At 38.3% G+C, this 19748-nt stretch overlaps 2 protein-coding genes across 8 annotated transcripts in view; both read right to left on the bottom strand.

Moving 5' to 3' along the window:
• MCM10 (minichromosome maintenance 10 replication initiation factor) overlaps positions 1-5222 on the bottom strand; it is a 34722-nt gene extending 29500 nt beyond the window's left edge. The window contains 2 exon segments of the mRNA XM_033100562.1: positions 3150-3235; positions 5089-5222. Coding sequence (XP_032956453.1) covers positions 3150-3156 — 7 coding nt within the window. The 5' untranslated portion in view covers positions 3157-3235; positions 5089-5222.
• A 4692-nt stretch (positions 5223-9914) lies between these two features.
• Positions 9915-19748, bottom strand: part of OPTN (optineurin) — a 39849-nt gene continuing 30015 nt past the window's right edge. For 5 of the 7 annotated variants that reach the window (XM_033100537.1, XM_033100536.1, XM_033100535.1 and 2 more), the window contains 3 exons: positions 15616-15746; positions 14544-14626; positions 9915-10861 (listed from right to left, as the gene is read on the bottom strand). In XM_033100537.1, the coding sequence (XP_032956428.1) occupies positions 10734-10861; positions 14544-14626; positions 15616-15746 (342 nt within the window). In that variant the 3' untranslated portion in view covers positions 9915-10733. The remainder of the gene's footprint in view (positions 10862-14543; positions 14627-15615; positions 15747-19748) is intronic. The other 2 variants (XM_033100539.1, XM_033100542.1) reach the window with 1 other exon arrangement.

Genomic DNA, 19748 nt, shown 5'->3' with positions numbered 1-19748 from the left:
ATCCTATCCTTTCCACTGCTCTGCACACTCTTACCAGACAGAAAAGAATAGCCAAATTCAAGGCCCAGAACCTGATGAAAGGGTCTAAACCTTTCATTCAGAGGTTGCACGACAATTAGTTTGAATGCTTAGTCCACAAAGACTCCAAGACTGCAGGGTGCAGTAAGATAGAAGAGGCAATCTGGCTCACTGTGCTCCAGGTGAGATGGTCACATCCCCACAAGGGAGCCAAGAGCTCCCCAACAAGAGGCCTTGGCCCACACCACTGGGAAAAATATTGCCTCATGGCTTCATACTCTTGGCCCTGAACCCACCTTTTCTCATGAGAGCACCAGAGCTAATCTGTGATGCCTACCACCCCAGTTTACTTCAGTCATCATCAAAAAATCATGTTTTCCCCACGTTATGTTGACCCCATAGTCCTGCCTCCTTACTCCCAAACTCCTGGGACTCCTCCCAAACTCTCTGAAACTCAGAATCTACTACCAGCAGGTTTCCCTACCTCAGGGGCTCTTACAGAAATCTGGCTGCCCCTGAGAACCTCTTGAGTGGAATTTGTTCAATGGCCCACACCTCATATTGCAAATGCTAGAAGAGTGCTCAGCATGCAACAAATATTCGGTAACCAACTCCAGGGCTCTGATGTCTTCCTGCTTCTCCCTGTCACTTTGGAACCATTAACCTTTCTTCAAGTCCATCAGGACGTCAGATTGTTTTCATCAAGAAACCCTCCTGGCTGCTATCATCTGTTGTCTTTCCTGGGCGCCGCCCTTCTCCCCTCCCTCCACCACTGTCACCTCCCCTCCCACCACCACTGTCACCTCCCCTCCCACCACCACTGTCACCTCCCTTCCCACTACCACTGTCACCTCCCCCCCACCACTGTCACCTTCCCTCCTCCACCACTGTCACCTCCCCTCCCACTACCACTGTTGCCTCCCCTCCCACTGTCACCTCCCCTCCCACTACCACTGTCACCATTCCAGGTCGTGGTCTCTCAGTCTCCTGACCTCCTCACCTTCACTGATCTTGTTCTCCTCGCATCTTAGCCACCTACTCCCAAGGCCATTCCCTGTTAGGACAGCAAAGGCACCTCTTACCTGAGCACTGATCCCCCTCCGGCTGGTCCTCCCACCCAGCCTGTTACCACGTTATGAACAAGGCCAATCCGTGCGCCCTCATACAACATTTTCACCCCCCCTCACCCTCCATCCCGCACGTCCTCACTTTGGATCCATGTTCTAGCATTATAATCACTGCCTTCTAATAACTCTTCTCTCTCTCATACCCTCATGTTCCTTGACAGAAACATTTTTTATAGTGGCATGTGTTATTAAATAAATACAGAATAAATAAAAAATAGGTACAAAGTCATACAAAAATTATTCCTCAGGTCTAATTCAGTTTTAAAGGTCTGTGAGAACCTAATGAAGTGCTGGCTGCAATCGGTCTTATCCCACTCCATGAATACATTATTTCTTTTATATTCATCTTATAGCCAATTTTATCATTCATAATTCACTGTATTTTCTCTAAACTTCTGTCTTCATGTAATTTCCAAAATTTTATAAATGTTGATTTTGACAAAATCTTAACCCCAATTAAGGCTACCACCTCCATGCCTGAAACCAAACTGGTGACCTTTCCTGGAGAAAGACCACCATACTGGTTGGCTTAACTTTAAATATATACCGGCTCCAGAACAGGCACTCAGTAGTGTTTTAAAAGCCCCACACTTCCCAAATACATTTGCTTACCTATCTCTAACCACTTCACAGTCTCTCCTCAAACTTCTGATGCCTCTCCTCCCTCTTTACTCTTAGCTGATGATCTTGTCTCACATTTTACCAAAAGAAAAAGAAAAAGGAAGCAATCGGACTTCATCACTGTTCACGACCAAATCTGAACATACATTCCCTGCTTTCCCTCCTGTTACAATGGAAGAGTATCTGGTTCTATTTATGGCCAATTCCTCCACTTAGTAACTAGATCCCATTCCTCTCAGCTTCTCAGGGACTTCATCCTACAACCACCAGCTCGCTCTCTCCCCCCCAATGACAAATTTTCTATTTTCTGGAGCATTTCTCTTAGCATACAAACTCATTCCCATCTTACCGATCACCAGATATTTTCCTATTTATCTGTTTGTTATTATCTTGCTCTCCCTACACTAATGTAAGCAGGAAAACTGTTCAATGGTGTATCTCCAGCACCAGGAAATGTTTTGATTTCATCTACACTGGATCAAATTGTGAAGCCATGCCAACCAAATGAGACTGTACTAGACACAATTTCTTAGAGAACACATACCCATTCACCACTTATTTTCATGACCATCTCATAGCAAAAAGTTGTACTTTATTACATAAAGTGCACTGTAGGTAATTTGATGATTTTAGGAAACAGGAAGCTATTATTATACCAGAAGTGTAATCAATTTCACATATTATCAGTGTGATGAATTTCAACATTCAGTCCTACTTTTTTTTAAAGGGCAAGTATAATAAACTTGGATTTAAAAAAGTACAGTTTCAGACACGAACTCAATTACACAAGAAGAAAAATAATACATTTTACTTGTTACTGCCTTTTCACAGCCATCACAATCAGTTTTGTGCTGCTCCTTGGCTAAGCTCTGCTAATTAGAGCAACATCTCTTTACTAGGTAACTATTTTGCACACATCCCTGCAAAATGAACGAAACTGGAAAGGACTATACGAATTTATGTCAAAGCGAGACTAAAACCACTTCAGCAGATTTCAGTATCAAAATGTGAACTCTGAAGTCAGACTTGCCTGAGTTCCAATCCCTTCTCTGACAGCTTCACAAGATCCTGAACATCAGTTTTTCTGTCTATAAAACACGGTTGCCGCGAGGATTAAGTCGGTTAATATGATTAAGAATCGTAGAGCAGTTTGGCACATTGTGAGTACGTGCCAACTATCATGATCGTGAAAGATAATCACTGCTGCCAGGTGTCTCAAATCCCACCTGATTAAAACAACTAGCATATACTGACTGAACCACTCAGACAATACTTGAGAAGGAGGTAGCTATTTCACCATTTTGCAAAAAGAATAACAAATCCACGCACAAAAGGGTAGTTTTCCAAAAACAAAGAAAAATTGAAAAAAGTGCCAGGACTTACCGTCCATGCTGTCTAGGAACAGTGGTGAGAAAGAACTTTGAAGGAGGATCAGGAGCCCAGAAGACAGCAGTAATGCAGAATCTCAGCTGTGTGAAATCATCATTAGAAAAGTCACTCTTGTTTCTCTCGCTCTCACACTGCTCATCCAAAAATTCCAGAATCCTACACATCCTAGGGGCTCTAACTATAGGATTTACCCAGAACCTGACCATTTCTCACCCTCACCGCCAACACCATTTTCCTCCTACTGTTTCCCCAAAAATAAGACCTAGCTGGACCATCAGCTCTAATGCATCTTTTGGAGCAAAAATTAATATAAGACCCAGTATTATATTACATTACGTTATATTATATAAGACCCGGTCTTATGTTATAGTAAAATAAGACCGGGTCTTATATTAATTTTTGCTCCCAAAGACGCATTAGAGCTGATGGTCCAGCTAGGTCTTATTTTCAGGGAAACGCGGTGGTATGGAAGCAATCCTCTTTTTCTTGTCTTCAAACTATGGTTATAGAAACTTGGGTGAGGTGCGGAATTTGTGTGATACTAGACCACATGGATGAGACAAAAATGGTGAAGAGTATTACTGTGTTATCTATCTATTGGGGAATCTGCTGGATTGTAAGCTCCTTGCCGGTTAAGGAGGAGGAAACTTGTTCATTTCTATAACCAACCACCCTTTCTGCCCAGACACACACATGCACTTCCTCATCCTCACATTTAGGGCCAACAGACAAGTGCTATGGGTTCTATCTCCACAATATTGTTCAAATCTCCACTTCTCCCCAACTTTACCGCCAAAAGCCTAGTCCAAGCTACCGTCAATCTTTTAATTGGACTCCTGCATTTGCCTCCTGTATAGGTCTCTTTGGCTCTGTGTAATCTATTCTCCACAGAACAGCCACAGCAATCTTTTCTTTCCCTAGTAATCGTTTAGAAACATAAATCTGATCATGGTTTTCCTTCAATAAGAATTCTTTAATGATTTCCCATTGCCCTTAGAACAAAAGTTCCAAAGCCTATGAGGCAATGGGTACGCTCTCTCTTGCCTACTTCTACTTCCTCATCTTTTCTGTGCATCCACTCCACCCAACTCCACCCATCTTCCAAACAAGTTTCACTAAGATTAGCAGCCTGCATGCAACTTCCTGAACACACTAAGTCCTCTCACGCCTCAGGCACTTTGAAAAGTTCTTCCCTAGCTCCTTCTCACCCTTCAGTCTCCGCCTGACTGTCAGTTTTTCTAAGCCTTTCCAGACCACTCTGTCTATCTGGCTAGGTCCCACCGACACCCTGTCATCTTACCCTTTTCATTCCACTATCGTATACTTGCTTGTTATCTGTTATCCTCTTTATCTATCTTATCTCTCTCTCTCTCTACGTATGTATGTATGTATTTATTTAAGGAAGGCGCCGCTCACAGTGGCCCATTCGGGGATCGAACCGGAAACCTGGTGTTATTAGCACCACTCTCTGACCAACTGAGCGAACGGGCCACCCCTCTGTTATCCTCTTTAGACTGCAAACTTCACAGGGAGGGCAGAAGTAATGTGTGTTTGGAGTCCCGTACATCGCACGTATTCAATAATTATTAGTAAATCATGACTTAGAAAATGAATGAATAAAAGAACTCCAAAAGGCATGCATTTGAAGTCGTTTTAAAATGTTCCTTTCAAAAAGAAATAACATGGTCCCTTAAATAGAGTAGACGGCACCTCACGATGAATTTCTGAAGTGCCCCGCAACTCCTTAGCCCTCGAACCTCCCGGTCGCGACAGCCTGGCGCTCGCCCGAAGCCACCCCGGCTTCCCGTCTCGCCCACCGGGGCGCCCGCGGCTTCCGCGCCCCTCGCTCTCCAACCTCTCCCGCAGACGCGGGTGGCGCCCGCTCTCCCGAGCCTCCCAAGGGCCACCCACACACCCAGACCCCACGTCTTACCCGGCTCAACACCCCTTCTCTTTCTACTACCAGACGCGCCAAAATTCCAAGTTGACTCCACCCTCGCCTCTGACGTTGACGCACGCCGGCTTTGCGTCGCGCTGATTGGCTACGTCAGAGGTCGAGGAGACATCGACCTTTGAGAAAGGGCGCGAGACACGCCTTTCGTAGAGCAATCTGATTGGTTCACGTGACCGGGCGCCCTCTTTGTTGGGGCAAGGGAACTTCCGGTCGGCAAATCTTGAGGCTCCTTTAGGTAAGATAAAAATGTTCTGGCGCCCTCCAGCGCCGCGAAATGTAAGTATATTCCTGTATGGTATTTTTACATGAGGTCAGAGCTCAATTCCTAACATTCTCCGGGACCATGTCATCCAATCCTGAGCCTCGTTTTCAATTTACCTCAGGTATAACAGGAACAAAGACTTGGTCCGCATTCTAGGAATTTACTGTCTAATTTGGGAGATGTGACGTATGTGTAACATAAGGTAATTACTAATGAACGCCAGTCTTGCTGGAGAGGAGATAACAGGAGACGAGGTAGAAACATTAAAAAAAAGTAGGTAAAACGAATTGTATGGAAGATGATGGACTCGAGGGCAAGAACTTCGGTAAGCAGTGAAAAGACCGTGTTTGAGCAGGTGGGGGAGGAAGGCAGATGTATAGAGGAAAAGTGTCGCCATGTGCTTAGGCTCTGGAGTTGAGACTGCAAGATTTTTCACTGCCACATACTACCGTGTTTCCCGGAAAATAAGACCTAAGCTTAAAAGAAGCCCTAGCATGATTTTTCAGGATGACATCCCCTGAACATAAGCCCTAATGTGTCTTTTGGAGCAAAAATTAATATACAACCCGGTCTTATTTTGGGGGAAACACGGTAACTGTGCAACCTTGAGTAAATTGCCTAACCTCTCAGTGCCTCAACTTACTCACTTGAAAAATGGACAGTAATAGTTATTTCATAGGGCATTGTGAGGATTAATGAGAAAAACTTGAAAATATGCATAGTGTGCTCAGCACACGTAAGCATTAGATGTGTATCATCTTATGTTCTTACTAGTTTATAAGTAGTAAGGCATTGCTTTAGGGAGACTTTATAAGGCATTGCTTAGGAAGGTTAAGTTAATAAAGACAGGTGCACAGCAACTGCATATCCCAGAAACTGGAGGCAGAGAATCTCAATAGAAAATTATGATAGTCCCAGACTATAAAAGTTGAAGGGAAGGACAAATAGGAAATATATTCTGAAGGAAAACCTATCTGCTTTGGTAACTGCCCAAAGAAAAGTTACCTTTGGTGGGAAAAGGAGAGGACAATGGCCATATTGGCAATACCTGGGAGACTGGCAGAATTATAGAAATGGACTAGAAGTGTAAAGGAGGAGCTTGTTTTGGACAGAGGAGAGATGATGAGTTCAGGCTGAGGGGATGCTGTGGATATTTCAGCAGGTACCTTTAGAATTGTGGTTGAAGACAGGGGGACGATCAGGGCTTCAGGTATAGGTTTAGTGAATGCAGTTGAGTTCTCTCAAGTCTGTAGAAGCAGAATATTTGAGTATGTTTACCTGGTTAATACACCAGATGCTTAAATCAATTCTTCCATCTTTAGCCCCAGCAGGAAACAATGTTATTCAAAATCAGAAAACCAGACCTACTGGGAGAAATAGATGGTTTCCACAGCTCCCCCCATCCACCCCACTAAACACACACTGTAGATATCTGTTTACACCTTCCATGTTCCATGGTGCAGAACTCTCTGGAGTCTTATCCCAAACTTGAATTTTTTCAACTACTGGACAAGGACCCTGTACTAAGAAAAATGTTATCCCTGCTCAGAGGCAACCCTGTACTTAGAGATCAGTGGCCCTTCTGAGAATGAGGAAAACCCAGGCTCCTTGATTTTTCATAACAGAATATTGTCTTTACTGCCCAAATAAATGTCTCTTTTCAACCAACTAAAGGTTGAAACAGCAGAATTATGTTCCTCCATCTAGTTACCTCAACTGGTGTTTTCTGAAAGGGAGCCAAGAAAAAAATCTAGCCTTGGTGGTTTCAATGAACTCACTTAGAATGTTCAACACATTCCTTCTTGGTTTTGCTGGGTTAATAACCAATATATATTTTAAATATGTAAAAAAACTACCCATAATCATGGCTCCATATATTTGAAGGACAAAATTGCTACATAAATCTGTCTACTAATTGAGGGTTCCTGAATCAATACTTTTTGTATTATAGTTCACGTCTTTGCAATTACTTAGCTAGAAAAGATAAAACTTAAATTACTCAGCAATGACTAAATTTTCATTGCAAGAGTACATATTATTTCAATAAAATGATCAACTATGTAAGTCAAAGGGTGCCAAAAAAGATCGTTAAATTCTCTCTACTTTTTATTTGCCTTTCATAGCAAAGCAATTTGGGTACCTTTTGTTGTTCCACTAAGTTATTTGAATATTGGTTCATACACTTAACTAGCTGCTATATCAGCTTTCCTCTATTGAATTAATGATGGCATAATAAATTTGATATTTCACTATAGTCAATTCCAAGTTAGCACTTTCATTATGGGGTCAACTGGAAGTGCTAGCCAATCTTCACAAGAATAGGGTATACACAATAAATTTTATGTACGTTCATATTAAATATTATAGTTCAAAGTTGTTATTTTTCTCATTTTTTAGAAAATAATAGACTTTATCTTTTAGAGCAGATTATAGGATTACAGAAAAATGCAGTGTAAAGAACAGAGTCCCCGTAAAGCCCCTTCCAGACACAATCCCCCCTATTATAACATCTTGCATTAGTATGGGACATTTGTTACAAGTGATGAGCCAATATTGATACATTATTATTAACTGAAGTCCATAGTTTACATTAGGGTTCACTCTTTATGTTATACACTCAATGGGTTTTGACAAATGTATCCACAATAACAGTATCATGCAGAACAGTTTCACTGTCCTAAAAATTCTGTGCTTTTATCTATTCTTCCCTCCTTCCCCACAAACTCCTGGCAACCACTAATTCTTTTACTGTCTCCACAGTTTTGCCTTTTCCAGAATGTCATATAGTTGGAATCATACAGTATGTAGCCTTTTCAGATTAGCTTCTTTCACTTGCAATATGTATTTAAGGTTCATCCATGTATTTTTGTGGTTTGATAGCCCATTCCTTTTCAGTACTGAATAATATTCCATTATCTGAATGTACCAGTTTATCCATTTACCTACTGAAGGACATCTTGGTTGCTTCCAAGTTTTGGCAATTATGAATAAAGCTGTTAAAAACATTCATGTGCAGGTTTTGTGTGGACATAAGTTTTCAGTTCATTTGGGTAAATGTCAAGGATTGCATGCTTGGTTTTGCAAGAAACTGTCAAACTGTCTTCCAAAGTACTATTTTGCATGTTCACCCGCAATAAACTAGAGTCCCTGTTGTTTCCATATCCTCATCAGCATTTGGTGTTATTGTTTTAGAGTTTAGCCATTTAATAAGTATGTGGTGGTATCTCATTTTAATTCGCATTTCCCTAATGACATATGATGTTGACCATCTTTTCCTATGCTTATTTGCCATCTGTATATTTTCTTTGGTGAGGTATCAGTTATCTTTTGCCCATTTTTAAATTGGGTTATTTTCTTACTGTTGAGTTTTGAGAGTTCTTTGTATATTTTGGGTACTAGTCCATCAGATATCTGTTTTGTAAAGATTTATTCCCAGTCTGTGGCTTGAGTTAGCTTTTATTTAAGGTGTAAGGTCTCTATCTAGATTCAATTTTTTGTTGCATGTGGATGTCCAGTTGTTCCAACACCATTTGTTAAAAATACAATCTTTCTTCATTTAATTGTCTTTTTCTCCTTTGTCAAAGACCAGTTGACTATCAGGGTCTATTTCTGGGCTCTCTATTCTCTCTATTCTGTTTCACTGATATATCTGCCTATTCTTTCACCAACACCACAGTCTTGATTACTATAGCTTTATTGTAATTCTTAAAGTCGTGCAGTGTCCTCCAATTTGGTTCTTCTCCTGCGATACTGTGTTGGTCATTCTGGGTCTTTGGCCTCTCTCTATAAATTTTAGAATCAGTTTGTTGATATCTGCAAAATAACTCGTTCGGATTTTGATTGAGATTGCATTGAATCTATAGATCAGATTGGGAAGAACTGACATCTTGACAATATTGAGTCTCACTATACATGAATGTGGAATATCTCCCCATTTACTTAGTTCTTTGAGTTCTTTCATCAGCTCTTGTACACATTTGATTAGATTTATACCTATTTCATTTTTTAGGGCTAATGAAGATATATTTTGATTATATATTATTATGTATTTGGATTTTAGATTATATTATATATTTAGATATTTCGATTATATATTTAGGGCTAATGAAGATATATTTTGATTCCTGTTTGATTCCCTGTTTGATTCTATGTGTGTGTGTGTGTGTGTGTGTGTGTGTGTGTGTGTATTAAATCAAGTTCATCTAGGAGAGATTCTTAGGACATAGCCAAATAGAAGAGATATTTTAATTTTCTCTTAAATGTTTTAGGATCTAGATGCATAAGATCATTGTTTATTTTTATGGCTGACCCAGTATTAGCTAATCTCAGTAAACTATACGTTTATAAAATATGGCATATCCTATCTTTTCACCTCCTTGGCAAGAACAATTTCTAATTCAAACAGCACATACGGTTCTCTACTAAAAGAATTTGCTCTTAGTCATAGAATTAACAAAACAGATCTAAATTAAGTAATAAGCTTATATGAAGCTGAATCCAGAAAATACATTCTATGAAATTAGCCAGTCACATATGAACAGTATGAAAGATTCAAAAGCAAAATTTTATTTTGCAATAACTATTTTTGTGATTATGAATATATAGTCTGATTCAGGAAGAAAATGAATAAATAGCTGTACTTTTTAGAAATGAATAAACTCTCTATTGTACAAGCCCACAAACCTACAGCACAATGAAAGAACAAAGATAACTTCTTTGTCCTCTGAATGGTTATGTCAAATCCAATGAATCTACTTCATGTGTGCCAGTATTTTTTCCCTTTGTCCTGACGATCAAGTAAAAGCTCACAGTGCTCACATGAAAAGAGCCACATCATTCCTAACTTTAGTACAATTACTGTGGCTGCAATAAAACTACAACATACACATATGCACACAGCCCCAAACAGATTTGTCTTAAATGAATTAAGAAAAATAACAATATAATTTATTTCAGAAATATTTTGAAGACATTTTTCTTTATGAAATCTGTGACCACTTCATTTTTCCTGCCTCCTTAAAAGGTTCTTAAGGTTTATAAGTGAGGCATCTTCCATTTAATTACATTTACTCCGTCCCATGACGTTACACGCTAATTAACTACATGAACAGTCAGTGCTCACATAAACTGAACATTAAAAAAAAAAATGACTCTATTATCAGGAGAGTGGTATGCTAAGGATTCTACTGTGCGAGTTTATGGAAATACGCAAAAAATGTCCTACGTGGAACATACCAATTTTCTGTCTCCTAAAACAAACATAATGAGCAAAAATATTTAAGTGAAAACAACACAAAAGTACAACTCTTGGAGGAAAAAATCTGACATTGACCAACAGGTTGGGGAGGTGAAATGTCAGCACTTAAATGATGCAGTCCATGACGTGAATCTGTAATGTATCTATGTCAGGCAGAAGTTCTCCACATTTGGGGCAAGAATGAATCGGCATATTCTGTTGTTGCTGTTGCCGCCAGTTCCTATCCTCAGCTCCTGGGAACAAGCATTAAATGAAATGTTACGCCATTCCTTCCATGTTGTAAACAGTTTTCTTTTATTAATTTGAGTAACAGATGTTAATTTTAACACCAGTTAAACTTTGTAATCAATACCTAGTGGGAAGTGAATCCAGGTTATTTCTGTCTTTAACTTTAACACACAGAGAGTGTTTCCAAAAATACTACCCACTTCCCTATTATTTTAGGATTTAGGCTCTCTTTTAGGTTCTAGGTATGTGAAAATATATGGTTTCACTTCTAGATACAGGGCAAAACATGTTCTAGTAGAAACTAGAATATTTGAGAGAAGGTAAGAGGTAGATGAGGGTATAAGCTAAAGAGGAGGAGAGATTGTGGGGAAAATCATGAGCAGAGGTAGCATGGAGAGGGGGATCCCCACAGTATGTACTAGGGGGGATCCTTTAACAGTATGTACCTGCTCAGACGCAGGGACAATAATTACGTTCATTCAGCAGGTAATTTTGAGCACCCTGTGAAATGGAAAAGAAAAATACAGACATGATAGGGTGTCAAACAAGAAAAGTAACAGTGCAGTGCATGAGGGAAGTGCATGGCTGTGTCATACACAAGGTGGTGGAGTGACAGGACAGAGAAAGGCACCTGGCTCAGATTGCTCTGTGCAGACAGCCCCCCTGGTTGAGACCAATTCCACTTGAGAGAGACTTAAGAATGTGTAAGGGTTATCCAGGCAAAGTAAGTGAGGAAAAAGAATTGAAGAATGAATCCTGTCATTTCCCCCGATTTTGGAGTTGGACCGAGGATCAAGTCTAAATCAAAGAATGCTCGAATTAAGCCTTGACTCTAGGTGAGTCTCACATGTGCAAATGGTGATGGATGCTGGAAATGACTTTGGACTCCTGGGGCAACTCCCTGATCTGACATGTCTGGATGGAAGCAAGCCACTGTGGTTTTTTAGAGTCTCCTCCCAGGTCTCCAGACTCATTCAGCCCCCAAAATGCTTGTTTTTGGAGGATGACAGTAGAGGTAACCTTTAACATGGTTATTTGATTTTGAACATATTATATGAATTGAATAATATGTGAGACTATTACAGATAGTTTGTGTTCAGCAAATTTTAGAAGCACCCTTGAACAGAAAGACTGATCACAAGGCGTGATTTCTGATTTAGGGAGCTTTCTAATGGTTTCGTTGTTCTAGATTAGGGGTCAATAAACTTTTTCTGTAAAGGACCAGAGAGTAAATATTTCAGTCTTTGCAGGTCATATAATTTCTGTCAAAACTACTCAACTCTGCCATTGTAGTATGAAAGAAGCCCTATGACACTATGTCAACAAAAGGGCAGAACTATGTTCCAATAAAACTATTTATAAAAACAGGTGACAAGGTGACAAAGCAGATTTGGCCTGTGGGCTGCAATTTGCCAAACCCTTGTCTAGATGACAACCAGCAACCCACCAGGCACTGTTGACTCTTCACTTTAAACTCTATTGCATCCATTTGTACCTTTCTTTTTGTCCTGGTCTAGGTTTCAAGACTCCGCCTGGGGCTGTTGTATCAGTTGGCTAACAGATTCCCTCTCCCCGCTGGCTCTTCACTATAAAATAAGCTCAGGCAGTTTTCATTGTTAACACCTCACATGCATTCCCGCCTTTGCCCTTTCATTCTCACCCCCTCCTTGTCTGAATCCTGGCTTCAAAGCCCCCACAGATCTGACCATGCCTAACGCCCATTTGGTCCCCTGTGCTGAGCCAAGTGTCTTAGACCAGGGTAGACTCTTAGATGGCTACTGATGACAATAATGACGAAATACATCGAGAGGGGCTCTGGCTTAAGGCAGCTTTGTTAGGAAACTAAAAGAAAAAAATCTTAAGCTCATCTCTGAAATATTGTTTTTTATAAGACAAAAAAGCTTATTAGGATAATTATGAATAAATTTGCACTTTGTGATGATTTTTAGATTATAAATATAAGTCAGAGTCTTTGACCAGTCCTTTTCCCTTTTAATGTAAATAGGCATTTGCCTTATATAGTTATGATGAAGGACAATCTTCCCCTAACAAATCCAGGTACAAGAGATTGCCCTTTTTGACCCAAGACAATTGTATAGATACTTCTAGATATGAGGTGTATTGATCTTCCTAGGAAATTTAAAATCAGATTACAGAAAATGCATGGCAGTGCTCAAGTGGGTATATGCAGAGGAGAATGTAGCTTTACTATTGATGCTAAAAAATACCTGAGGCTAACATTTATGTCAGTTCATAGGCTGCTACCTCTGCGTATGTCCCATGAATACTATGTTTACTTGTAGCCTGAATTACTATCTCTAATATTTACTTTAGCCTATTTTTTCCCCTGTAAAAGAACTTTGGTGGGGGCACCAGGGGAGATGGGAGGTAAAAGGGATACTTAGAGAAATTTCCCCAAGATTTAACAGTTAACTATACATATTAATATTATCTCCATGCTGCTGATAACATTGTGATGTAGTTCCATTTCAATAGTCAGTTGGTCTGTGGAAGGGACTTAGACTGGTCCAGCACTATAAAAATATTAAAGATTCAGTTTTATGTGAAATTCAGGATGGCATCCTAAACCCAGAATTTTCTTTCTGGCATTGCTATTAACTTTTATTCTTGCCACATCAGTCTTTGATCTTTTGAGTTTTGTTTTTTATTTTCAAATCTAGTATCAAGGATAACACTTCCCTTTCAGTACTATTAAGACAGTGATTTATTATAAATTACAGAACATTATTACTAGCATATTAAAATCATATAATAAACACAGCACAATACTTTTAAGTAGTGTCATAATCAATTTCACTCTGGAAATTAAAATCTGGATGTAGTACATAATTAAGTGATAATATATTCTATGAAATGCTGTGTAGTACTTAAGAGTCAGAGAGGCTTGGATTCCATGTCCAGTTCTGCCTGTAACTAGCTTTGTGGTCCTGAGTTATTTAACCTTGTCTTCTGGAAGATGGTGGTAATGTAACATATACCTGATGGACTTTTGTGAGCATCACATGAAATAATGTGTATGAAGTGATCAGCACAGCGGCCACGCACACCACGCATAGTAAACTCTCAGTAAATGGTAACATTATTATGTGCATAACACCAGGTAGTCGGTGAAGATACAAGCTCTGAGGGAGCTTATTTAAAAGAGACTTAAATGCACATTTAGAATAAGTAAGTAATTATAATATAAATAGCAGGTAGTACTAAAACAGGAATAAAATGCTTTGGAAATTCAGGAGGGAGAGGTTACATTCTGTTGGATTCACAGATGTGGTATTTGAAATGGGTTTTACAGATGGGTAAGAGTTCATTGGAAAGATTGGGGAAAATAAGGATGTGAGTGAGGGAAGGGCATCTAGGTGAGAGGCAAGTACATACAGGTATACAAGCATAAGGCAAGTGCCAGGAACAAGGAGTCATTCCGGTGACTAATTTCGGTGGGGAAATTGAGTGACAGAAGGCATAGAAGTTTGGCTATGGCAGGCCTTAGTGCTGGCGTGAAGTCTGGTCTGGATTCTTTAGGTAATGTATGCAGATCAGTGTACTGTGGAAGTAAGACTGATGGGTGTTATATTTTTGGCAGCTCGATTTGGAATCCCTTATATAGGATGTAGTGGAATTTTTTTTTCAAGCATCTACTTTGAAAACCTAGAATCACACATGACTCACCTCTTTGAACGAGGTAAGCCTGCTGGTCGGGGTCACTGGTTCTCGCCCCATGACGGCTCTGCATTTCCATCAAAGACTGCCTACTGGGATTAAAAGCAACATTCTAAAACCCTGAAATATGATAGTCTAAAACCCTGAAATATGAAACGTTAAGCAGACATTCAACAGAAGTATGAGGAAAAAAAAGAGCTGAACTATAAGGCTGAGGTGCACAGAAACCAGAACTTTAGATTAACTTGCGTTGTAAATATTATTGGCACTAGGACATGATACAGTAAAAGTAAATAACAATTAAGATCTAAAAAATCTGTTAGGAAACAACCAAACTGTCCATTGATAGGGGAATGGAAACGAATGAATTAAATCTGCATATGAGTATACATAACAGAATTCAAAATCACAATGTTATGTAAAGTGAGTTGCAAAACAATACTTACAGTGATCATTTTGTAACTTAAGTGCACCGAAATCAGTATGATTTTGATTTAAGATATTACATAGATATGTATATATGTAAAAGTATACAACAGATGGGGATGCCGCCTAACGAATTCATTATGGGAATTATGGGAAAGGGAAGAGAGGAATATAATGAGGGATGGGAAACAAAAAGACTTCAACGTCATCTATAACTCCTTTTTTAATACAAATATACTTTAAGTAAATAACTGTCAGTTCTGGATGGGATACATGTTGGTGTGTGTTTTATTCTCTATATTTTTCTATTTCTATTTCAAATTTTTCTCAAAATGAAAATTTAAAAGACAGAAGTAATTTTAGCAGTATTTTCTTTTAAGACGTATTGCAGAATTAAAGAGTTAGGACTATTTCATTCATGACAATGGCAAGATATGACTTCGAAATTCATAATGTCATGTTTTTATAGCTTATCTAAAAGCAAAGAACTTGATCATGTTCCCACAAGACACTGTCAAGCCTTGTCAGTCAAACTAAACGTTAGGAACACAATCAAGTGAAGTAGATTCAGAGTGACTCTTATACGTGTAGCTCAGATTAGGAAACATCTCCTAGAGCCCACGCTGAAATGTGCTAAGTCTTCCCCTCACCTTACCTGTCTCCATCTTCGAAAGCATTATTGTCTTTCAGCAAAATTGCCAACTGCAATGCCAGTTGCTCCTTTTCTTCATGAATCTTCTCTCTTGCTGCTCTTTCAGCATGAAAGTCCGAACAGTAAACCTCCATCTGTTTGAAGAAGAAAGACACAGAAGTTACTGTCTATGCGATGTAGATTCTCTACAGCTCACCTGTCGATCAGGTGAAGAGGCAGGGCTGCAGCCTGAGATATACCTTGTAAATGACGGGTGCAGGTTCCTGCTAGAAACCAGTATAGTGACCATGACTTTCCAACTATCTTCAAGTAGAAGACACAAGTTGTATATGTGTGTGTGTGCTTTACATGGTTAGAACCTGGCAATTACCCTGATATAGGTGGTTTAAGTACTGTACATTCTATCAAGTCAGTAAAATTCTCTGGTTTCTTTTTAAAAAGTAATATTCTGGATTAACTTAAGATAGTAAATGGTTTATTTTTTCTGTCAGGTATATTTATGAAGGCTGGCCTTAAGCTAAATTCAAAACAGTAATAATAATAATAATTAGATGCTATTTATTGAATTCTGTGCGAGGTTCTATGTTGACTATCTTATTTCACTTTATCAAAAATCCTGGGAATGTAGAATTGCTATGTTCATTTCACATTTGCAAGTTTAATAGCACTTAATCTTGGGGAAATTAGTTAAATGGTCAAATAGGCATTTGAACTCATTTGAAGCCCACATACCACGGACTCTTCCATATACCATGTCTCTTCCCACAGTGGCTGCCAGCCTCCAAGATGGCTCCAGTGATCCTCACCTCTTGGTATTCTTAATCTCTGTGGTCCCCTCCCACAATGAATAGGGCCAACCTGTGCAACTACTAGGTGTGTGGCTTCTGAGAGTAGGTCATAAAAGATGCTCTGGCTTCTGCCTTGTTCTCTCCTGGACCACTTGCTCTTGGGGAAGTTAGTGGCTGTCATATCATGAGGGTGCTGAAGCAGCCATGTGGAGAGACTCATATGTGGGCCTCCCACCTACAGCCATGTGAACCATCTTGGAAATGGATCTTCTAGTCTTGAATGCAGCCTCATGAGAGACCCTGAGCCAGAATCACCCTGCTAAGCTGCTCCTAGACTCCTGACCGATAGAAAGTGTGTGAGATAACAGATGCTTATTGTTTTGGCTGCTAAGTTTGGAGCATAATTTGTTACCTAGAAATTGATAAATATTATGCCATGAGAGTAATTTCTTCAGTTACAAAACTGTAAAAATGAACTACTTAATAGTGAATTGAGCATTATTCCAATACCAGTTTTTAATTTTCTATATTTAAAATTTGTTTTTTCTTTTCAAATGTAGTGGTTCTTGGATAAAAATTTTAATCTTTAATTCTCTAAATCTTTAAATCTTTAATTACTTTAATTTAAATTTTTAAATCTTTAATTATCTTTAAATCTTTAATTAAATCTTTAAATCTAAATCTTTAATTACTTCTCTAAATAAAATTGATAAAATTTTAAATATTCACAATTGTAGTTACAAAGATGTATGTAATAAAGAAATCGTTTTAAAGGACTTCCTGCCATTTGCAAGTAATCCAATATTTCACAGTTTCATTGAGGGAGGGATCATGGGTTTTTTTGAGTCAGACCCAAATTCAAGTCAGAGTCTCACTTCTATCCCTTATTAGCTTTGAGCCAGTAAGAACTGGGTCTTTGTTTTGCCCATTCCTATATCCCCAGCAGTGAGAACACTTGTCTGACATACTATAGATGCAGAATGTGGCAGAAGTACACAACTATGGCATCATGAGGTACCGAAACAAAGGAAATGCTATAAAGAGCGCAGGTTGAGATTCTATTCCTGTAGCAATAAAATTAAAGCCCTAAGTCCAATCAACCACCTCCATATTTCCCTGGGTTGGCTGCTCTGGGCAGCTGGAAATGAGTTATGAATGTAGGGAATAATAAACTATTGACATTGTTAAAAATAATCTGTTTATCAGATTAGGAAACATTTTGAAAAATGATGCAAAGATGTGGGGAAATAGGAGCACTCATCTACTTTTGGTAAGAGAATAATTTTGGTTGTGCATTTTTGGAAGGTAACTTAGTAATAATACTTATTTGACTTGAAAACAGGCGTACCCAATGACCCAACCATTCTACTTTTATGTCTTACTACAGGGACCACAAGTGCACAAAGACATACATACAAAGACATGTTCAGTTCAGCATTGTTGATAACAAAAATATTGGTACAACCTAGATGTCTATCAGTAGAAGACTGGTAAATCATGGTAATGCACAGTTTAGAATACTGTGTAACCATTAACAAAATAACACATGGCTGTGAGTAATAACAAGGAGATATGTCCAAGACATATCATGAGTAAAAATGTTGTAGTATAAAAGGTATAGTGTGATCCCATTTTTAATTAAGCAAACAAACAAAATAAAAACAGAAGAAACTTAACTATACACTCACCAATATGAAATTCGGGGGAGTTAGAGTTCCACTTTCTACTTTCTACATTTTTGTATAGTCTAAAAATGTTATAGTATAATGAATAGTATTATTTATATAATTCAGAAATAAAAACATTTTAGTACCTGAAACTACTTCTGAGATCTCTAGTTATTTAAAAAGAAAAAGGTTTCCCTCCCCTTTTTTGTGATCTTCCATCTCAAGCAGGATGTATTCTCACTCATAAACTCTCCTTGAAGTGCTCCACTGATCAGTAATCAGAATGAGCTGAAACAGTCACAATAAGCCAACTGTATACAATTCTCCCACAGAACAATAAAAGAAGAAATGTGCCTTAACTTGTTTTTATGAGGCCAGCTTAACCCTTATATCAAATCCTGACAAGGACATTAACAAAAGGAAAATTCTAGGCCAATCTTAAGAATATAGAAACAAAAAAATGCGAAGCAAAATATGAGCAAACCAAATTTGGCAATATATACAGAGGACAATTCAAGTAATGCAAAGTTTAATATTTTAAAAATGAATGAGATTTACATTAATAAAGGAAAAAGCATATAATGATCTAATTATAGCATTATATGAAGCAAAAACATTTCCTAAACAAAATTCAACATCCATTCAAAATAACAATTTTTGGCAAATGAGGATAGAAGGAAATTTCATAAATCTGATAAGTGATGTCTACAAAAAGCCTATAGCAAACATCACACACTTAATAGTGAAATGTTGAAAGCATAGCCTCTGAGACTGCGAGAGGCAAGACTGCCTGGCATCTCCATAGTTATATGTTAATAATATGGGACTGGGGTCCCAGCCAATGCAATAAGGCAAGAAAAAGAAATAAAAAGTAGAACTGGAAAGGACAAAAACAAAAACAAAACCCTGTCATTATTCAAATGATATAATTAATATACAAAGTTAAAAAAAATTAAGAAATATTATTAGAATTAAAATGTGAGTTGAGAACGTTTATTGCATACAAAGCGTTTCTATATAACAGCAACTCTTAGAAAATGAAGTTTTAAAATAATGGTATCTATAATAGTATCATCAAAATATAAACTATCTAGGAATAATCTTAGTAAAAGAACAAAATCTCTACTAAGATTAAAAATATCACTGAGTAGAATTAAAGAAGATATGCCATACTCATGGATTGAAAGAACCAGTGTTGTAAAGATATCCATTATCTCCAAATTCATTTACATATATTTAATATATTTCTAATCAAAACCCTAGTAAGTTTTTCTGTGTATATGGAAAATACCAAGTGGATTATAAAATTTATATGACAAAGCAAAGGAAGACCTAAAGTCCTGTTGAAGAATGTCAATGAGGTAAGAAGACTTATTCTACCAAAATTCAAAACTTTTGATGCTTTATAATGAATCAAGACAGTATGGTACCAGAGCAAGGGTATACGCAAGGATATACAGAAGGCCCAAAGGACAGGATAGAGTCCAGAAATAGACCCATGGGTGCATGGACACAATATATGACAAAGAAGGCAGCAAAGTACTTAAGAAAAGATGCTCTTTTTAATAAATGGTGCCAAGTCAACAGGATATTCATAAAGGAAAAAAACATAAATCTTTACCCTTACTTCACTCCATATAGAAAAGCCAATTCCAGGTGGCTTCTAGATCTTAATGTAAAA

The sequence above is a fragment of the Rhinolophus ferrumequinum genome (genome assembly GCF_004115265.2).
Source record: "Rhinolophus ferrumequinum isolate MPI-CBG mRhiFer1 chromosome 5 unlocalized genomic scaffold, mRhiFer1_v1.p scaffold_110_arrow_ctg1, whole genome shotgun sequence".
In the NCBI taxonomy this organism is placed as follows: Eukaryota; Metazoa; Chordata; class Mammalia; order Chiroptera; family Rhinolophidae; genus Rhinolophus; species Rhinolophus ferrumequinum.
This window is presented reverse-complemented; position numbering and strand designations above follow the sequence as displayed.